Source organism: Lontra canadensis, unplaced genomic scaffold (genome assembly GCF_010015895.1).
Source record: "Lontra canadensis isolate GAN:19392208 unplaced genomic scaffold, GSC_riverotter_1.0 scaffold249, whole genome shotgun sequence".
In the NCBI taxonomy this organism is placed as follows: domain Eukaryota; kingdom Metazoa; phylum Chordata; class Mammalia; order Carnivora; family Mustelidae; genus Lontra; species Lontra canadensis.
In genome coordinates, this window is record NW_022631243.1 from 132,901 (window position 1) to 149,357 (window position 16,457).

At 38.3% G+C, this 16,457-nt stretch overlaps 1 protein-coding gene across 2 annotated transcripts; it reads left to right on the forward strand.

Moving 5' to 3' along the window:
* The first annotated feature begins 613 nt into the window (after nucleotides 1-613).
* Nucleotides 614-14,724, forward strand: LOC116862500 (tripartite motif-containing protein 59). Of its 2 annotated transcripts, none has more exons than XM_032849817.1 (3): nucleotides 614-805; nucleotides 1,758-1,834; nucleotides 12,738-14,724. In XM_032849817.1, the coding sequence occupies exon 3, from the start codon at nucleotides 12,741-12,743 to the stop codon at nucleotides 13,950-13,952; it is 1,212 nt and encodes a 403-aa protein (XP_032705708.1). In that variant the 5' UTR covers nucleotides 614-805; nucleotides 1,758-1,834; nucleotides 12,738-12,740; the 3' UTR covers nucleotides 13,953-14,724. The 2 variants fall into 2 exon arrangements, with proteins under 2 accessions (XP_032705708.1, XP_032705707.1); XM_032849816.1 differs by having other exon boundaries at nucleotides 615-805; nucleotides 1,758-1,838.
* Nucleotides 14,725-16,457: the final 1,733 nt, after the last annotated feature.

Genomic DNA, 16,457 nt, shown 5'->3' on the forward strand with positions numbered 1-16,457 from the left:
GAGATAGTTATAAAGGAGTCCTAAGGTGCCACTGGCTGTCACACAGTAAGTTCTCTTTAAGAAAACTGTAATCAGAAGCCCCCTCCCCTACACTGAGTCAAGTATTCAGGTAGGTCCAGATGTTCAGATTTCGTGAACCAAAGGAAACTTAGAGTCGGAGGAGGACGGAGCTTGCATGCTGGGTCGCGTGTGCGCTCGGGCCGGTGATCTCCCGTTGCAGAAAACCTGTGAAGTAACAATGGGAGACGCCGCACTTTAAAGTCTAGAATCAGAACATGCCAGATTGGCTCCTAGTGAAAAACAATCCTATGAATCTTGTGGAGGTAGTCAGCCGCCGCCAGGATCCACCTCTCCCGGGGCGGTGGACCACGTCCCACTTCCCCAGGAGGTGGGCCAGCTTAGAACCGTGGCTTCCAGAAGCACCCGCACGCACTGAAGCGCCTACTGCCGCGTGCCTCGGAAGCTTCCCAGAGGCGGGCCGGTGCCTAGTGCGCAGGTGCGGGAAGCTGGCCCGGGGCTTCGAGCCAGGCACTGGCAGTTACGCGTCCGCCTCCGCAGGCGCTGCCTGCCGTTTACTTTTGAAAGGCTGCCGCGCGCTCTTTCCCATTGGCGGACGCCACACAGTTGAACGTTGCCGGGAGACTGCGCTTGCGTCCTGAGGCTCCGCGAGGCCCCGCCCCGTCTGGGCGCCTGAAATCCCTCAGGGCGGAGGAGGGCGGGGACGCCAAGCATCTCGGGGACGCGGAGCGTGGAGGCCGTAGAGCTGTTCTGGCCTGTGGAGTAGGTTGGTTTCAAACTCCCCGCGGTGAGTCTAAGGAGCGTCTTGGAGGGGTCCGTCTTCTTTGTCTGTAAGCACAGGCTGGTGTACTGGGTGTGTTTGGGGAGAGTTTAGGGGCTTGGTGATGGAGAGCGTGGGCACGGGTCCTGCATTTACTCTCTCTCGTCCCAGAGGAGGAGGTTGCGGAACCTCGTTTTCCTCCCTCGGGTGCGGAGCTGAGTTTCTGTTTGAGAGCAGGCCGCGTGTGGTGGTGAGGGTGAGAAGAGCGGGACTCCACAGACATGGTCTTCCTCGCGTGGTTTCGGGCGGGGGGCGCGGGGGCGGTGGAAGTGCATTGGGGGGGGGGGGGGAGGCTCGGAAAGATTTGCCCTAAACCTTGGAGAAAGGGAAGGGTACGGTTATGTTGCGGCCCTTTGTGAGAGGTTCTCATGAGACTTAATAGTGGGTGTAATTATGCCCATTTTACAGGTGTGAAACCTCAGTTCTGAGAGGCATTAGGAAAAACTGACCCAGGGCGCCACAACATTTAAATGGCATAACTGAGACATGTGCAGACAGACGCATTGATGGGGATAACCTAAATCAGTATTTGTCAGATTAGGCTGGCAAAATCTTTCGCTCCCACGGATGTTTCTTGTTTTCAAGTTGACTTGAAGAAGTTAAATGCGCATGAATGTTTGCTCCGTCATCATCATTGTTGGCTAACATTTTCAAGTGCTCGTAAGATACTTGACGCTACAAAAAGAGGTCCTTTGTGACCATTTATTTGGTCACAGGATTGTTGGAATTTTCAGTGTACAAGTGATACCTCTCCTGCACCACCAACTGTTGATATTTCTCACTATTTTTATAAAAACACAATGAGGCTTAGGGGAGATAAATGTCGAGGATTGAAATAACCTTTCCTGTGATGTCATATTTAATCTGTTCTTTGAGAATGCAAACCTAAAATATTAAGGTAAAATTATTTTAATTTTAGAACACGAATAAAAGAAACTGAGTAAGTTGGAGAAGATAAAGTATATTCAGTCGCTAATCCAGAAGATCAGCAGCAAAGTAGGTAAGCTCTGAAAGATTAAGTGAATACAAAATTCTCAGTAAATTTTTTTGAGTGTATGATTTAAAGTGGAAGTTGAGATTTTTAAATCTGAAAAAAGACATGTTGGTGTATAAAATTCAAGCCATCTGGGAGGAGCATAAAGTGAAAACAGCTCCCTCATCTGACCTGTACCTTAAAGTTAGTTACTTTTGTGTACCCTTTCAGAAATTTTACAGGGATTTGTGTACATCTAAACAAACAAATGGTATCATTTTATACATACAGACCTGCAAGTTGCATTTATTCCTTACCTGATATAAAAACTATGCATTTACATACTGATTTGTCTTTTTTTTTTTTTTTTTTTTGATGGCTCTGTAGCTACCCTTTGAAGTAAGGTACAATAATTTAGTTGGGGAAGGTGAAAATTTTGATTTTAGGTCATGTTAATTTTAACATTGCCTTTCAGCAAACATTGCTGAATATACTTTCACTGTGAAAAGTGCTGAGGAAAAAAATGAAAACCTGAATTTCTCATTTCAGTTCTTGGTTAAATCACATAAGTAGTTTCTTTTTTAGTTTGGGGAAATAGGTTGATGTCAAATGCAAGAACAATGCAAATGGGCAGAGTTAAAGTCATATTCGACCATAGGATTTTTTTTTTTTTTTTAATTTGAAAGGGTTATGGTGACCTATTATTTTTGTATATTCAGATGTACAAACGTATTTTTTAAATTTTGCCCTATGTATATAGATGACACAATTGTCGTATTTCTGAAGTAATCTTGAATTGCATAAAATGTGCCTTGTATCAGTTAGGGCCACAAAGATGTGAGACCCAATCAGAATTTTCCCAGGCTTATAGCTGACTCACACTATAAGTTCTGGAGCAAGTCACTTAAACTCTATAATGTGGTAAACATAATTTTCTTCAGAGGTTGTAAAATATAATGGAATTTTTATTACTATTCATGTTTAGAGATGAAAGAGGCATTGTTAGTGAATTAAAACTTAAAAAATCATTTACACATACTGTGTAAGAGAATGGATAATATTTTTTTGTACTGTTTAATTCTCCATAATCTCTTTCTACTGACCATTCACTATTCTAGTTAGACATCATGGAGGCTCTGTAGGAAATCTACTTTTCGGAGAATGCATTAAAAGTTTAGAAATTCAGAAGTGTATTTGTTTTTGACACTAAAACACAAGAATTTTGTGAAATAATTTATAAGTGGGTGGTTTAGCCTCAATTTCTTTCTTTTTTTTTTTTTTTTTTTTTCAAAGACTTTATCTATTTGACAGACAGAGATCACAAGTAGGCAGAGAGGCAGGCAGAGAGAGGGGGGAAACAGGCTCCCTGCTGAGCAGGGAGCCCGATTCGGTGCTTGATCCCAGGACCCTGAGATCATGACCTGAGCCAAAGGCAGAGGCTTTAACCTACTGAGCCACCCAGGTGCCCTAAGCCTCAGTTTCTGAAAAGATTTATTTTTATATTCATTTCTTGGTGACTTTTTATAAAGTTTTTAATTTTTTAAAAAAGATTTTATTTATTTAAGAGAGAGAGAAAGCGAAAAAATTTACCATTATAAGCAGTAAGTGTGCCGTGGAGGGTCATTAAGTTCATTCACATTGTTGTGCAACTGTCAGCACCCATCCGTCTCCAGAACTTTTTCCATCTTCCCAGACTAGAATTAAACAATAACTCTCCATCTCCTCTTCCTTTAGCCCCATTTCACTTTGTCTTTGTGGAGTGCTTACTAGTTTTTATATTACGTGCACTTTCCACATCTATTGCAATTAAAGTTTTTCCTCCATTGACCTGAGTAATTTTCAGTTATTAAATGAACTTATATTTCTGGGAAGAATCTCATTTTGATCATTGTACTCTGGATTTGGATTTGCTAATACTGTGTTCAGGATTTTTATATCAGTATCCATTTTTGAAGTTAGTCTATTTTAGTTTTTATTAGGTATTGGAATCATGTTATACTATTTTCAAAACAATTTGCAAACTCTACATCCTTGTATTGTAGAACAGTTGAACAAGAAATTGCCTCCTAAAAATTTGAAAGAGCTCCCCCAGAGAAGCTTGTCCCTTCTTTTTTTCAGAATAGCACTTTTCCAATTTGTGAATTTCTCTCATATTTTGCTTTATATATTTTCTGGTCAGCTTGGTATTTGAAGTGATATAGAGAATAATTCATTTTTGGTAACTCTTCCAAATATAGTAGCATAGAGTTAGGCAAGGTACTCTGATTTTAGATTTTTCTATTTTTGGTTTATTTCCTTTTTTCAATGCTGACTTTGTATATTTGTTGTTTCTTCCTTTTGTCTCTTGATGGGTTAGTGTATTAATCAATTGCTGCATAACAAATTATCCCAATATTTAGCAGCTTAAAAGAACAAATATTAAAATACAATTTCTGTGGGCCAGGCATCTAGGAGCGCTTAGCTGAGTGCCTCCAGCCCAGCGTCTCTCTCATGAGGCTGCAGTCATTGTAGGATTTCACTGGACCTGAAGTATCTTGCTAGTAAGCCCACTTATATAGCCATCAGCAGACTTCCAGTGGGCTATTAGACTGAGGGCTGTAGTCCCTGGTCATAACAAGTGGACCTTGGTCTGCTCACAACATGGCATCTCTCTCTCCCTCAGTGACAGTGATCTAAGAGAGATGGAGAGAGCCAGGTCATTCCTGATGGAAACCATGGTCTTATTACAAAACCTTGAAAGTAATATCCTGTTGCTTCTGCTGTATTTTCTTAGAAGGGGGTCTCCTGGGTGGCTCAGTCTGTTAAACGTCTTTCCTCGGCTCAGGTCATGATCCCTGAGCCCCGCATTGGGACCCTGCTGGGTGGGGAGTCTCCTCCTCTCTCTCCTGCTCCCCCTGCTTGTGCTCTCTACCTCTCTCAAATAAATAAATAAGTAAGTAAGTAAATAAATAAATAAATAAAATCTTAAGAGAGTCACTAGGTCCAATCTACACTCACGGGAAAGGGATTACAAAAGGACATGAGTACTAGGAAGTGGAGGTCATTGGGGGGCCATCTTGGATGCTGCCTATTCCGGATAGCTAGTGGCTTATTTATTTAAAGAGACAGCTCTTGGGTTTATCAATACCAGCAATTTTGTTAATTCATTGTTTTCTTCATTTATTTTTATTATTTTTCTTCTTCTTTTCCTAGGTCAGTTTTCCTTTTTTTCTCTTTCCCTTTAGATGAATCCTTTTTATATTCCTTTTGTTTGGTAATGAAAGTATATAGCTTCAGCTCTGCCCTATACAATTCTTTTTTTAAACCCTATAGATTTTCCTAAGTATTTTTGTCTCGCATGAATAAAGTACATCTTGGCTGGGTACAGAATTCCTAGGTCCTATCCTTTTTCTTCTAGACCCTGTGGACCTCGCTGTATGATTTCTTAGCATTCCTTGTTGCTTTGGAGATGTTCTGGTTATGTGTTACCCTGTAAGAAATACCCGAAGGCTTGGCTGGCTGCGTGTTCATGATGACTTTTTTGCTCACATGTCTGGTACTTCATTGCTTCTCTACTTTTCCTCTCTTGCTAGCAGAGTAGCCTGGACTTTGTTTTACATAGTGATTCATGGGTCTGGGACAGTAACCTGCCAGGCGAATTAAGGGCTGTACCCAGAACGGTCATAGCATCACTTGTACTTTATATCCTGTTGATCAAAGCAGTCACATGGCCTGCCCAGGTTTTTTGTGGGGAGAAGAGATTTCATCTTTTGATGGGGGAGTACCACTGAAGCCACATTGTGGGGAGTGTATGTGGGAGATAATGGTTGTGGCCATTTTTGGAAATTACAATTTCCCAGAATTCTGAGACCATTGTTTTTTCCTTTTTTAGATATCTTAGTTTTTTGCCTGGATGCTTGCTTGTAGGATTGTCTCTGTCTAAAATTTTATGTTTTTAGTTAGCTGTTAATAGTTAAAAATAAAATAGCAGTATTGAGGTTAATAATGAAAAAGAGTAGCCCCTGCTCTCACTCTTCCCACTCCTGATTCCTGCTCTCCAGAAGCAACCACTCTCATTTAATGATTTCTTTTTGTATCTGCTTCTAGATTTTTGGTATCTGCTTCTAGATTTTTTAATGTGACTTCTTGACTTTTTACTTTTGACTTTCTGGAAGTTTAAGATTTAGTTCTTAGGTTTGTTTGTTTATTTATTTATTTATTTATTTGACAGAGAAAGGGCACAAGTAGAGTGGTAGGCAGAGAGAGAGGGGGAAACAGCCTCCCCTGCAGAGCAGAGAACCCTATGTGGGGCTCTATTCCAGGATCTTGGGATCATGACCTGAGCCGAAGGCAGCCACTTAACCGACTGAGCCACCCCACTGCCCCTAAGATTTAGTTCTTAAACACTGTTTCCTTCCTTTATTCCCTCCAGCCAATATAATTGTCATTTTCTTAGTTTGGGCTGTTATAACAAAAATACCATGAACTTAAGTGGCCTAAACAATAGATTTCTTGTAGTTCTGGAGGCTGGGATTTCCAAGATCGGGATGTCCAAGATCAGTATGTCAGCATGGCTGGGTTCTGGTAAGAGTTCCCTTCCTGGGGCACCTGGGTGGCTCAGTTGTTGTGTCTGCCTTCAGCTCACATCATGATTCTAGGGTCCTGGGACTGAGCCCTGAGCCCTGTGTCAGGCTCCCTGCTCTGCAGGAAGCCTGCTTCTTCCTCTCCCACTCCCCCCAACCTTGGCTTGTGTTCCCTCTATTGCTATCTGTTAAACAAATCTTTAAAAACAAACAAACAAATGCTCCCTTCCTGGGTTGAAGATGGCCCTCTTAATGCTGTTGTCCTTATGTGGTGGAGAGCTGAGGAGAGGGAGCGAGCCATCCTGTCTCCTCTAAGGGCACTAATCTGTTCATGAGGGCTCTCTGCCCTTATGACCTCATCTCCCAAAGGCTTACTGATACCATCTCATTAACAGCTAGGATCTCAACATGAATTTTAGGGGGACACAGGCATTCAGTCCATAAGTCATGTTTTTTGGTAAAGTCAATACTTAATATTACACTAATATGATGAGAGCCATATATTTCCTCTCATTTCATGGTTCTATCACTTTTCCCAAACTTTAGTTTTGTCATCACCTCTTAATATGTTCAGACATTGCTTGAAATATTGTCAGTTCCATTTCTCAAAGACATTGCTTTCGGATCTTCTTTTCCCAGACTACTTGTACTCTAGGCTTGCTGCACAGTTGTCCTGGATTTAATTTCACCATTAACCTGTTGAGAATTCTTGCTTTTCTTTTCCAAAATTTATTCTTCTGGGTATAGAATTTTAGGTTGGAAGCCATTTTTTCCTGGAACATTGAGGGCATTGCTTCACTGTCTTCTATTTTCCAGTGTTGTTATGTACATACAACATGGCTAAATCCAAAATACTCATCCTTGAAAATAAACACAGGTAAAGTTTTTGCCCCTTTTTTCCCCCCTCAGAAGTCTGACCTGGATAGAGAAAACTTCTGGGGCATGACATTTCATGCTGGTTTCTGAAGAACTAGCTTCTAAGCATGATAGCGACCTACACTTCTGATTCTCAGGCAATAACCAGAGTCAGAAATTTGCTGACCTTACAGAGTTGTTTTCGGCTAGGCTTGCTTCAGTTAAACAGTTCTGACTGTTCATAAATGTATTGCCTAAAATCAGCTTTGAATAGCTCAGCAAGAAGTGGGTCATCCAAGAGTAGGATTTTATTTCTGTATCTTTAGGTTATCTATAAACTTCTTTTTTAAAGATTTATTTATTTATTTGTCAGAGAGAGAGAAAGAGAGCACAAGCAGGCAGAGTGGCAGGCAGAGACAGAAAGTGAAGCAGGCTTCCCGCTGAGCAAGGAGCCCAATGCGGGACTCTGGACCCTAGGACCCTGGGATCATGACCTGAGCCAAAGGCAGCAACTTAACTGACTGAGCCACCCAGGCATCCCAGTTATCTGCAAACTTCTAATTACATTTTATTAAAAATGTTTGTATACTTTGAAGGTTAACTTTTGAGACCATATTTGCTTTTTATTTTATATGAGCCCAGGAGATGGCATTTTCTTTCAATATTGTTGTAAATATCTTCATTGTAAACAAAGTTGAACTCTTGGAGGGGTCCCTAAATGGGTTCTCAGGGAAAAATGTTTTCTAGAGTTTTGTTAAATATGACTTTAGAGGGAAAGGTTTGATTCTGTTTTAGGCCTAATTTTGGCACTTTTAAACATTAAATAGCTCTAATATTCTAAGTTGAATATATGTCCACTGCTCAAAGTTATTTGTTCACTGCAAAGTGCTGTTTTTTTTTTTTTTTTTTAAGATTTTATTTATTTATTTGACAGAGAGAGATCACAAGATCACAAGGCAGAGAGGCAGGCAGAGAGAAAGGAGAAAGGAGGCTCCCTGCTGAGCAGAGAGCCCGATGCGATGCGGGGCTCGATCCCAGGACCCTGGTATCAGGACCTGAGCCGAAGGCAGAGGCTTAACCCACTGAGCCACCCAGGTGCCCCGTAAAGTGCTGTTTTGTTTTTTTCCTTCATTGTGAATTCTGACATCACTAAAATCCTCTGAGAAACATGTTTGTTTTTCATGGGTGTTTTTTTGTGATTATAGAGCTCTCTGTAGATATAGGGGAAAGTCAAGAAATCTTCCCAGCATGCATTCTCTTGCACTTATCTGCACTGAATGTCATCATCTGTACTGTTGCCCAGTTGAGTTTCCTGGAATGCTTCACAATTCAGGCTTAGTATCTGTGTGATATGTCTTGGCTCATTAGGGTTCTGAATATTGTCAATCTGAATGGAATATTTTTTGATAGATTCTCCTGTTACAGCTTTTCTGAAACAAAAGTAGAGATTTTGCTGTTTAAAAAACAAAAAACTAAGATCTGATATTAATGTTTTTTTTTTTTTTTTTTTTTAAGATTTTATTTATTCCTTTGACAAGCGATCACAAGTAAGCAGAGAGGCAGGCAGAGAGAGAGGAGGAAGCAGGATCCCCAGAGAGCAGAGAGCCCGATGTAGGGATCATGACCTGAGCCGAAGGCAGAGGCTTTAACCCACTGAGCCACCCAGGCGCCCCTTAATGTTGGTTTCTTAAGGGGTAGTGTTTATTCAATCAGTGAGTGAATCCCTACTGTGTGTTTAGTGAATACATGTAGTGAATACTTAAAGTTCTGTTTAGACACAACAACTGCTCTTACTACAGGCTTACATCCTCTAATATATAGGGAAATTTTAGAAAATTCTCTTAACTCCGGTTAAGTGCTGTAAATTTGCAGTATAGCATTCAGTGAGATTAATAAGAGACCTTATTTGGGGGGGGAGGCAGAGCCCAATTTGAGACTTGAATAAGAGTTTGATTTTGAAAATGCGAAGGAGCATAGAGCCAAAAAGTCCAAAGAGGTTTTTAATAGTTAATAAAAGTACACAATTATTTGTAGATATCTTCTCAAACTTTTCATCTTAAAAGTTAGTTTTATAGAGGATGATTTGGTAACCTTTATATTTTACATGAATGGGACTTGGGTTTTTTGTTTTGCTCTCTTAAGTTTCTCTAAGTGATGGTGTAACTTGATTTTTCTCTACAGGGCTAAGTTTAATTCCTGAAGATTGTGGCTTGCATTAAGGATAGGTACAAGCTAAGACTGTAAGATGAGGTAGGGGACAAAACTGTCAGGCTTTTGTTGTTGGAAATGTCAAAAATATCTTGCCAAGAGGTCAAATTATTATTGCTGGGTTTCTTTCATTAAGGAAAAGAGGACTAATGATGTTCTTTACCACTAACGCTCTACTGGTCAGTAATTCATAGTTAAGCCCAATTAATAGTTCATCTTTAAAACTGGTTTTTATTGGAAGGACTATTAAAAAATGTTTTTCCCTTCCAAATTAAAAGTATTACTTTGTAGCAGTAAACTGTGCTGATTCTGGACTTTAAGCATACTAGTATTTCAATTGAAGAAGCTAAGAAATTTATAGTAACTTACTAGAGAAATTTAATACCTTGCCTTAGGAACTATGGTTGAGCCAATTGGGAATATGAATTCTTTTTTTTTTTTTTTTTTAAGATTTTATTTATTTGACAGACGGAGATCACAGGTAGGCCAGAGAGGCAGGCAGAGAGAGAGGAGGGGAAGCAGGCTCCCTGCTGAGCAGAGAGCCCTATGTGGGGCTTGATCCCAGGGTCCCGGGATCATGACCTGAGCCGAAGGCAGAGGCTTTAACTCACTGAACCACGCAGGCGCCCTGGGAATATGAATTCTTTTGAATTAATAATATAACTTTGCTAATCCCAATTTGTTATTTAGTAGAAATGTTTGATCTTGCCTATTTTTGCATAATTAAAAAAAATTCATGGGACACCTTGGTGGCTCAGTTGGTTGAGAGTCTGTATTCAACTCAGATCATGATCCTGAGGTCCTGGGATTGAGTCCCACATCGGGCTCCTTGCCCAGTAGGGAGCCTGCTTCTCCCCCTGCCTGCCTCTCCCCCTGCTTATGCGAGTGCGTGCTCTCTCTCTGGCAAGTAAATAAAATCTTAAAAAAAAACAACCCGACTTATTTTCAAGTACAAATGATGTACATTCATTAGTTTCATGTGTATAACAGTTTCAGCAACTCTATATATGTTATGCTCACAGAATTTTAGCTACCAGTCACTATACTGAGCTGTTAAAATACCACTGACTCTATTTCCCAATGTTGTGCCTTACCCCATAACTGGAAGCTGGAACCTTTCTGTTGCCTTCACCTGTTTCACCATCCCCACCCACCCTCTGCCCCACAACCACTTTTGTTCTCTGTATTTTTGGGTCTGTTTTGGTGTTTTTGTTTGCACATTAATTTTTTTTTAAAGATTGAATTTATTTAGAATGAAAGCGAGAGCACAAGCCGGGGAAGGGGCAGAAGAGGGAGAGATTCTTAAAAAAAAACTGCACAGAGCAAGGGCCCCCATATGGGACTTTATCCCACAGCCCTGAGACCATGACCTGAGCTGAAACCAAGAGTTGGACAACCAACCGAGACACCTAGGTGCCCCCGCTCATTTGTTTAGATTCCACATATATGGTATTAGTCTTTTTTCTGCTTAGCTTAATACCCTCCAGGTCCATCCATGTTATTGGAGATGAAAAGATCTCATTTTTCTATGGCTGATTACTCCATTGTGTCTATGTATTTATCATACACACACACACACACATATACATACACACCAGATCTCATCTGTTCATTTTGCCTCCATATCTTGGCTATTGCTGTGAACATGGGGTGCATACATCTTTTGGAATTAGTGTTAGATTTGTTGGTTAAATATCTAGTAGTGCAGTTACTGGGTTATATGGTATTTTGATTTTTAGTTTTTTGAGGAACCTCCATACTGTTTTCCAGTGGTTGCACCAATTCACACTCCACCAACAGTGCAGGTTTCCTTTTTTCCCACATCCTTGCCAACACTTATTTTTCTTGTCTGATACTAGCCATTCTGACAAACCTAAGGTGGTGTCTCATGGTTTTGATGTGCATTTCCCTGATGATCAGTGATGAGCATTGTGTCGTATCTGTTGGTTATCTGTATGTCTTTGGAAAACTATTTATTCAGGCCTTCTGCCCATTTTTGGGTGTTGGGTTCCTTATATATTTTGGATATTAACCCCTTATCAGGTATCATTTACAAATAACCACTCATTGCCTTTTCATTTGCTGGGCAGAAACTTTCAATTTTGGTGTAGTTCCAATCTACTTTTGCTTGTTTCCCTTGCTTAAGGAAACATATCTAGAAAAATGTTGCCAAGACCAATGTCCCAGAGATTATTTTCTATGTTTTCTTTATGGAATTTTCAGGTTTTACATTTTGGACTTTAATCCACTTTGAGTTCATTTTTGTATATGGTATAAAGAAATTGGTCCAGTTTGTCTTTAACATAGAGCTGTTCATTTCCCCCAGCATCATTAAAGTGATTATCTTTTCCTCATTGTATATTCTTGTCTTTGTCAGAGATCGCCCATGTATGTGAGTTTATTTCTGGGCTATCCTGTTCATTGATCTATGTTTTTGTACCAGTACCATACTGTTTTGACTATTGCAACTTTGTAGTATAGTTTGAAATCTGGGATTGTGGTACCTCCTACTTTGTTGTTCTTTATCAAGACTTGCTTTGGCTATTCAGGGTCTTTTAGGCATATTCCAGTTCTATGAAAAATACTTCCTGGTATTTTGATAAGAAATTACTGTGAATTTATAGATTGCTTTAGGTAGTATAGACATTTTGACAATGTTCTTCCAATCCAGACTATGGTGTATTTTTCAACCTGTTTATGTTGTCTTCAGTTTCTTCCATCAGTGTTGAATAGTTTTCAGAGTACAGGTCTTTCACCTTCTTGATTTCTTCCTAGGTATTTTATTTTGGTAAATGTAGTTGTTAATTTCTTCCTGCTACTGTTGAACGTATAGAAATGCAAGATTGATTTGTATACTGCAACTTGACTGACTCTTCATTTATTCTAACAGTTTGTTGGTGGTCTTTAGGGTTTTCTGTATAAAGTATCTTGTCATCTGTGAACAGTGACAGTTTTACCTTTTCTTTTTTTTAACCAACGTAGATGCCTTTTCCTTTTTGTCTGCTGTGGCTAGGATTTCCAGTTCTTGTGCATAGTTTAGATTTTAGCACTTAAATTGTAAGAAGTTGCTCAGGTTATCATTGAGTAGACTTCAACAGAACACTGAATTTTACTTTTGCATAGACGCAAACTTAAGTAACTTTAATTTGAAATACTTACTACAAATTAGAATTGTTTAGCGTGATTTTAGTCCCAAAGTAAGCTCTTAAAAATGTCTATATTTTAGGAATTGTATTACTTAGAAATGTATGTACAAGTGTTTTGTTACATGGAGGCTTAAAATAGTTTTTTCTCTTGACAGGAAATGCACAATTTTGAGGATGAGTTAACATGTCCCATTTGTTATAGTATTTTTGAAGATCCTCGTGTACTACCGTGCTCTCATACATTTTGTAGAAATTGCTTGGAAAACGTTCTTCAGGCATCTGGGAACTTTTATATATGGAGACCTTTACGAATTCCACTCAAGTGCCCCAATTGCAGAAGTATTATTGAAATTGCTCCAACTGGTATTGAATCTTTACCTGTTAATTTTGCATTAAGGGCTATTATTGAAAAGTATCAGCAAGAAGACCATCCAGATATTGTCACCTGTCCTGAACATTACAGACAACCATTAAATGTTTACTGTCTCCTAGATAAAAAACTAGTTTGTGGTCATTGCCTTACCATAGGTCAACATCATGGTCATCCCATTGATGATCTTCAAAGTGCTTATCTGAAAGAAAAGGACACGCCTCAAAAACTACTTGAACAGTTAACCGACACACACTGGACAGATCTTACTCATCTTATCGAAAAGCTGGAAGAACAGAAATCTCATTCAGAAAAAATGGTCCAAAGTGATAAGGAAGTTGTTCTCCAGTATTTTAAGGAGCTTAGTGATATATTGGAACAGAAAAAAAAAATTTTCCTAGCTGCTCTCTGTGATGTTAGCAACCTGATTAATCAAGAATATACTCCACAAATTGAAAGAATGAAAGAAATAAGAGAGCAGCAACTTGAATTGATGACAATGACAACATCTTTACAGGAGGAGTCTCCACTTAAATTTCTTGAAAAAGTTGATGATATCCGCCAACATGTGCAGATTTTGAAACAAAGACCACTTCCTGAGGTCCAACCTGTTGAAATTTATCCTCGAGTAAGCCAAATATTGAAAGAAGATTGGAGCAGAACAGAAATTGGACAAATTAAGAAACTTCTCATTCCTGAAATGAAAATTTCTTCAAAGAGGATGCCATGTTCCTGGCCTGATAAAGATGAGAAAGAAGTTGAATTTTTTAAGATTTTAAACATTGTTATAGTTACTTTAATTTCAGTGATACTGATGTTGATCCTCTTTTTTAACCAACACATAATAACCTTCTTAAATGAAATCACTTCAATATGTTTTTCTGAAGTTTCTTTATCTGTTTACCAAAATTTATCTAACAATCTGCATGATTTAAAGAATCTGCTATGTCACACTTTATATTTACTGAAGGAATTCATGTGGAAAATAGTTTCTCGTTGAAAATTCAAATCTGAATTGTTTAAATAGGCTTATTCTGTACAGCAGACTAATAGCCATTGCTAAAGGGAGATATAGGGTAGGATGGACAAATAGCAAAGTAAACTATCAGATTTACAGCAAATATAGAAATATGTTAAACCATCCATGCTGCTTAGATGGAAATTTGTCAGTTAGAAATGATACATAAGGTGTCTTAACCAGAATATCTAGTTTATTTGATTTAATATATTATCCCATTTTATTTGCTTGAGGTTGACTTTATCGTTATGGCATTGAAATACTCCTGTACCAATACGGTCTTTTAGCTTTTTTGTTTTTGTCTTCTAGCATTCTATTACTGCAGTGGATAGTGTTGCAGTTATGTATAAATAGTTTTTAGATCAAAAGATAGCAAAATCCTTAGTGTATAGGCCTTTATTTTGATATGGCTTAAAGCCTTTGGCCAAATAAGGATGTTGAGTAGAGGTATTAAATTCAAGTAGCAAAGTCTAAAAGTGATAAGGGATTGTTTACATTAAGGATATTTTTGATCAAATATATCTGATTACCTGATAACATTAATGTATTTTAAGATAGACTTAAGAGCCCTGGAATGTTTATCAACATTCATTCCTGACAAAGCTATGGCTTTTGGAAATACATTGTTAGGGAACAAGCAGTGACCTTTTTCAAATAATGGTCTTATTTTATTCTGTGGTTTGTGTAAATTTAACATTTTGGTTAGTGCTTTAGTCTTGCCAGTCAAACCTGTTCTAGGATAAAAACTCAAAACATATTAGCATTATATATTGCCGATAACTTCCATCATTGGATTTAGGTGGCATCATGTTAACTCTATTTGTCTTAAAAAATGGTCTTTTCCTGCTATTTGCTAATGCTGTTATCAAAGTACCAATAATTTAACTTTCTTAAATTTTGCTTAAATGAGAGCCTGTGTGGCTAGTCAAATCCCTTTGATTAGTTCCCTTATTGTTAATAGGGACTGGAATTGTGGTGCTTGTGGTAGGACTTTGGCTTGCCCCTTTTGTTCATGAAAACGTTAAGTAAAAGATCATTTTCCAGAAATTCCAAATTGGCTGTTGCTCTTAGATCCATTCCCTAGGAGCCCTATGTAGTTCAGACTTTCAGGTCATTTTGGGGAATGTTCCTGGTCCTATACTGCATATAAATTATAATGAGTTAATATGGCTGTAGTTCTAAAACGTTCCTAATGTCTTATCTGCTGAGAATATCAACACAAAGATGGCTGACTGTATGAAGTCAAATATATGACCAGAATCAGAATATATATATAGCACAATTAACAATCACGTAGGCAAAGAACACTTGGAGGGTATTAATGGTGGTGAGCTAAATATTAAGGTATTAAAATAAAAATACAACATAGTAACTTAGATTGAAGTTGGTTGGTCACAATACAAAAATGCCTCACTTTTTGAATACACCTATTAGTAAGCACTGAAATTTCTAGCTGTTTGTGTCAAGCACTTCATGTCAGGTTTCTGAAGTAATTATCTTCCGACTTTTTGTAGATAAAGAAACACAACCAGAAGCGGTTTGCCTAAGGCCATACAGCCTGCATAAGGGACAGTATAATTTTAGAGTTTCTCCTGTTATGCTACCAAAACCTTAAGCCAAGATTTTTATTCATTTAGGACTAATTTATGTCTAAGAATCTATTTATAATAGCTAAAGATTGGAACCATATACTTATTAACACATTTTAGGTTTGACACTGTTTTGTAAGCTGCCAGTTCTTAGACAAAACTATGAATTTTATGTAGTGTGTATGAATATAGTCAAGAATACAAATAACTGATTCTTAATACATGCTGTTGTTTTAGAATTCTTATCAGGAGGGTGAAACTGTAAAAGTATATAATTCTTGAAATATTTCTAAGTTTTATGTATCAAAATATATTTTAATAAACTTATTTTGCTATTTTATGTGCATTGAGTGGCTTAATAAGGTGCTCAAACTCAGGGGTAGTAGCTCTGGAATTTTCATATGGGTAACGGGAATTATCTAAACGTTTTTTTAAGACTTAAAATGTTGTAGAGCTTAGTACTAGAGTATTAAATTCTGGAAATTAATCACTACTTTCACCAATGAAAAAGCACTTGATTATATTCTTTTTACTTTTCCCTTATATCTTGATTTAAAACAAATGACCATACTAGAGTTTCACATCTTGCTTTATTTAAGTCCATGCTCATGTATTTACATATTTAATGACTGTGTTATAATACAAACCATCTTTGTTGGATCTTTTAATACCTAAACAATGGCTGATTATTGAGCTAATAACTTTTAGTTCTAATTCCTTAGGATCAGTATCCCAAAATCAAATAGCTAGGGCAAAGACTTGATTCAATACCAGAATTCCTCTTGAAAACCAAGTGGTTGCCAACTTCAGTTACAGTGTAACACCAAGCTAATGCAGAAAAGAAAAAGCCCTGGCAGATGGATAGGCAAACAATTCCCATTTATACTAAGAAAGTTAA

What these genes read in the sequence shown, in the direction of transcription:
- LOC116862500 (XM_032849817.1), top strand. Translation starts at nt 12,741, where the DNA reads ATGCACAATTTTGAGGATGAGTTAACATGTCCCATTTGTTATAGTATT.